This window comes from Gekko japonicus, unplaced genomic scaffold (genome assembly GCF_001447785.1).
Source record: "Gekko japonicus isolate JY-2015 unplaced genomic scaffold, Gekko_japonicus_V1.1 scaffold2658, whole genome shotgun sequence".
Lineage (NCBI taxonomy): Eukaryota > Metazoa > Chordata > Lepidosauria > Squamata > Gekkonidae > Gekko > Gekko japonicus.
Window position 1 is genome coordinate 206368 of NW_015173216.1, and position 3338 is coordinate 209705.

Consider the following 3338-nt stretch of genomic DNA (forward strand, 5'->3'; position numbering starts at 1 on the left):
TTCTTTTTTAAAAAAATTATGAATGGTTTTTCGCTCAAACATTACAAACAACAAATGTACCGAACGTATCATGATCGTCGAGCAGAAAGACAGGTGCATATGTAAGAATGTTCTACACACGGCTACCGATTTTTGAAAAAGAAGGAAGAAGAGATTGGATTTATACCCTCGCCTTCACTACCCAATGATGTCTCAGAGCGGCTTTCAAACTCCTTTCCCTTCCCCTCCCACAACTGACACCCTGTGAGGTAGGTGGGGCTGAGAGAGCTCTCTTGAGGACTGCCCTTGAGAGAATAGCTCTGAAAGAAATTATGACTGACCCAAGGTCACACCAGCAGCTGCATGTGGAGGAGTGGAGAATCAAACCCAGTTCTCCCAGATTAGAGACCATGATCCTAACCAGTGTTCCCTCTAAGGTGAGTTAGTGTGAGCTAGCTCACAGTTTTTTAGCCTCCGGCTCACAGATTTTTGTCTTAGCTCAGGAAGGAGGGCTCCAGAGCAAACTAATTCATGCAGCAACCAAATTGCTCGCTCACAACTTTAATGCCAGGAGCTCACTAAGTAGAATTTTTGCTCGCAGGACTCCACAGCTTAGATGGAACATTGCTCCTAACCAATACACCAAACTAGACCGCCAAGCCCAATCAAATTGAGCCAAACCGTCACCCTTTTTTTTTTAGGGTAGTCAATCTAATAACCATACAGGTTCCTTTACATTTCATAACTCATTCTATGGACAATGTTCTTTTCCCAATGCCGTTATTCTTGCTGCTGTCATTAAATGTCAAACTATGTTGTGCTGTTTTTTCGGGAAGCAGAGACATACAGGACAACATCTGGAGAGTAGAAATTCTTCATTCAAGCCATTTTTCATCCCCTCCATCGCTGACAACCGATATTCTTTTTGCCTTTGTCCTCAGCACTGGCAGACCAACAATACCGACAGGAGTCCTTATCGCTCCCATATATTTTTGCCCCTTTAAGTGGTACTCCAAGTTCCACTGGTGAAGCAGTAGATTCAGGCAGGGCTTTTTTTGTAGAAAAAGCCCAGCAGGAACTCATTAGCATAATAGGCTACACCCAACAGCAGGAACTCATTAGCACATTAGGCCACACCCCTGACAGCACAGCACATTAACATATTAGGCCACACCCCCATGTTACCAGAAGTGTGGCCATCCAGCCACACCCACCTTTTGCTTCTTATACTGTTTACCTTGTTTGTTGTCAAAACCCAGGGCCTTTTTTTGTAGCAGGAACCCTTTGCATGTTAGGCCACAAACCCCTAATGTAGCCAATCCTAATGAGTTTCTGATGTTGGGTGTGGCCTATTATGCTAATGAGTTCCTGCTGGGCGTGGCCAACTCGGGAGCCAGCCGGAACTCCGTTCCTGTGCGTTCCTGCCCAAAAATAGCCCTGGATCCAGGTGGTCAGCCGTGTTGGTCTGAAGCAGTAGAACAAATTTAGAGACCCGTGGCACCTTTAGACCAGCAAAGGTTTATTCAAGGCATGAGCTTTTGTGTGCACGCGCACTTCTTCCGAGACAATGAATGTATTTGAAAATGTGTACTGGGAAAAGTGTGTGTGCACACGAAAGCTCATGCCGTGAATAAACTTTTGTTGGTCTTAAAGGTGCCGCTGGAGTCCAGTGTTCCCTCTAAGCCGAGTGAGTGCGAGCTAGCTCACAATGTTTTAGCCTGCAGCTCACACGTTTTTGTCTTCACTCAGGAAGGAGGGCCCCAGAGCAAACTAATTCATGCAGTAGCCAAACGGCTCACTCGCGCCTTTAATGCCAGGAGCTCACAAAGTAGAATCTTTGCTCACAAGACCCCACAGCTTAGAGGGAGCATTGCACTGGACTCTAAATTTGTTCACGTTCAGTGGATTCTCTCTAAATAGCCTACAAATAGAGCAAAGTTTGAGTCCAGAGGCACCTTTAAGAATCAAGGTTTGTTGGTCTTCAAAGTGCCACTGACTCAAACTTGGTTCTGTTGCTTCAGACCAACACAACAACCCAGCTGAATCTAAAGGAAGAACAAGAGAAGAGATTGGACTTATACCCCACCCTTCACTACCCAAAGGTGTCTCAGAGCGGCTTACAAACTCCTTCCCCTTCCCCTCCCCACAACAGATACCCTGGGAGCAGTGTTCCCCCTAAGCTGTGGAGTCTTGTGAGCAAAAATCCTACTTTGTGAGCTACTGGCATTAATGTTGTGAGCAAGTGATTTGGCTACTGCATAAATTAGTTTACTCTGGAGCCATCCTTCCTGAGCTATGACAAAAATATGTGAGCTGGAGGCTAAAACACTGTGAGCTAACTCACACTAACTCAGCTTAGAGGGAACACTGCCTGGGAGGGAGGTGGGGGCTGAGAGAGCTCTGACAGAAACTGCTCTTTTCAACGACAGCTCTGACGGAACTATAGTTTGCCCAAGCTCACACCAGCAGCTGCAAGTGGAGGAGTGGGGAATCAAACCCGGTTCTCCCAGATTAGAGTCCGTGCACTTAACCACTACACCAATCTAGCATAGGAATAGGGAGTGTAAAGCCCTGGGTGTTTACGAAACCCTGCACATCTTCTGAGCTTGTACAGCCCAAATCTTTCTCCCTTCCAAATTGATAAAGAGTATTTGGGGTTAATGTTTACACCCTTCTTCGAGAGCCAAGAAAGCTCCTGCCCTTTGGTAGGTAAACCTTTCTCGGGAACGTATAAAACGCTTTAGTAGAGCGACACTGGCATGTGACCGACACCTCTGGTGGGGAACAATGGCATGCCCGCCATGGGCACGAGCACACCTGTGCCCCGCCCCTTACCAAAGTAGTTGACCAGGACGCCCCCAACCATCGCTCCGCATCCTCTGCCCAAGCCCAGGTGAAGTCCCTGGAGGATCCCCTGAGCCGAAGTTCTCAGTTCGGGAGGCACCGCCGCGCTCAGGTAGGAGATGCAGGCTGCCCAGATGGCCGCGTGAGTCACACCTGTGGAGAAGGGACAGGTTAAGAAATCTCGGGCCTCGGGTTACTTAAAGGGGATCTGTCTTTATGAAGACGATTTCTGACAAGGAACAATGCCTGCTGAGACACGACGTATACCAGGGGTCTCCACAACAGGGTGCCCAACGTGTTTTCAGGCGCCAGCCCCGGGTTGGGAAATACTTGGAGATTCTGGCTATGGAGCCTGGGGAGGGTGGGGTTTGATGAGGGACATAAGAGCATAAGAGAAGCCAGTGTTGGATCAGGCCCAATGGCCCATCCAGGCCAATACTCTGTCTGTCACACAGTGGTCCAAAATACCAGGTGCCATCAGGGGGTCCACCAGTGGGGCCAGGACACTAGAAGTC

General features: G+C 48.3%; 1 protein-coding gene across 1 annotated transcript in view; it reads right to left on the minus strand.

Moving 5' to 3' along the window:
• The window catches only part of MFSD6 (major facilitator superfamily domain containing 6), a 13396-nt gene extending 10510 nt beyond the window's left edge, over positions 1-2886 (minus strand). The window contains exon 1 of the mRNA XM_015422704.1: positions 2815-2886. Within this exon, the coding sequence (XP_015278190.1) occupies positions 2815-2845 (31 nt within the window). The 5' untranslated portion in view covers positions 2846-2886. The remainder of the gene's footprint in view (positions 1-2814) is intronic.
• Positions 2887-3338: the final 452 nt, after the last annotated feature.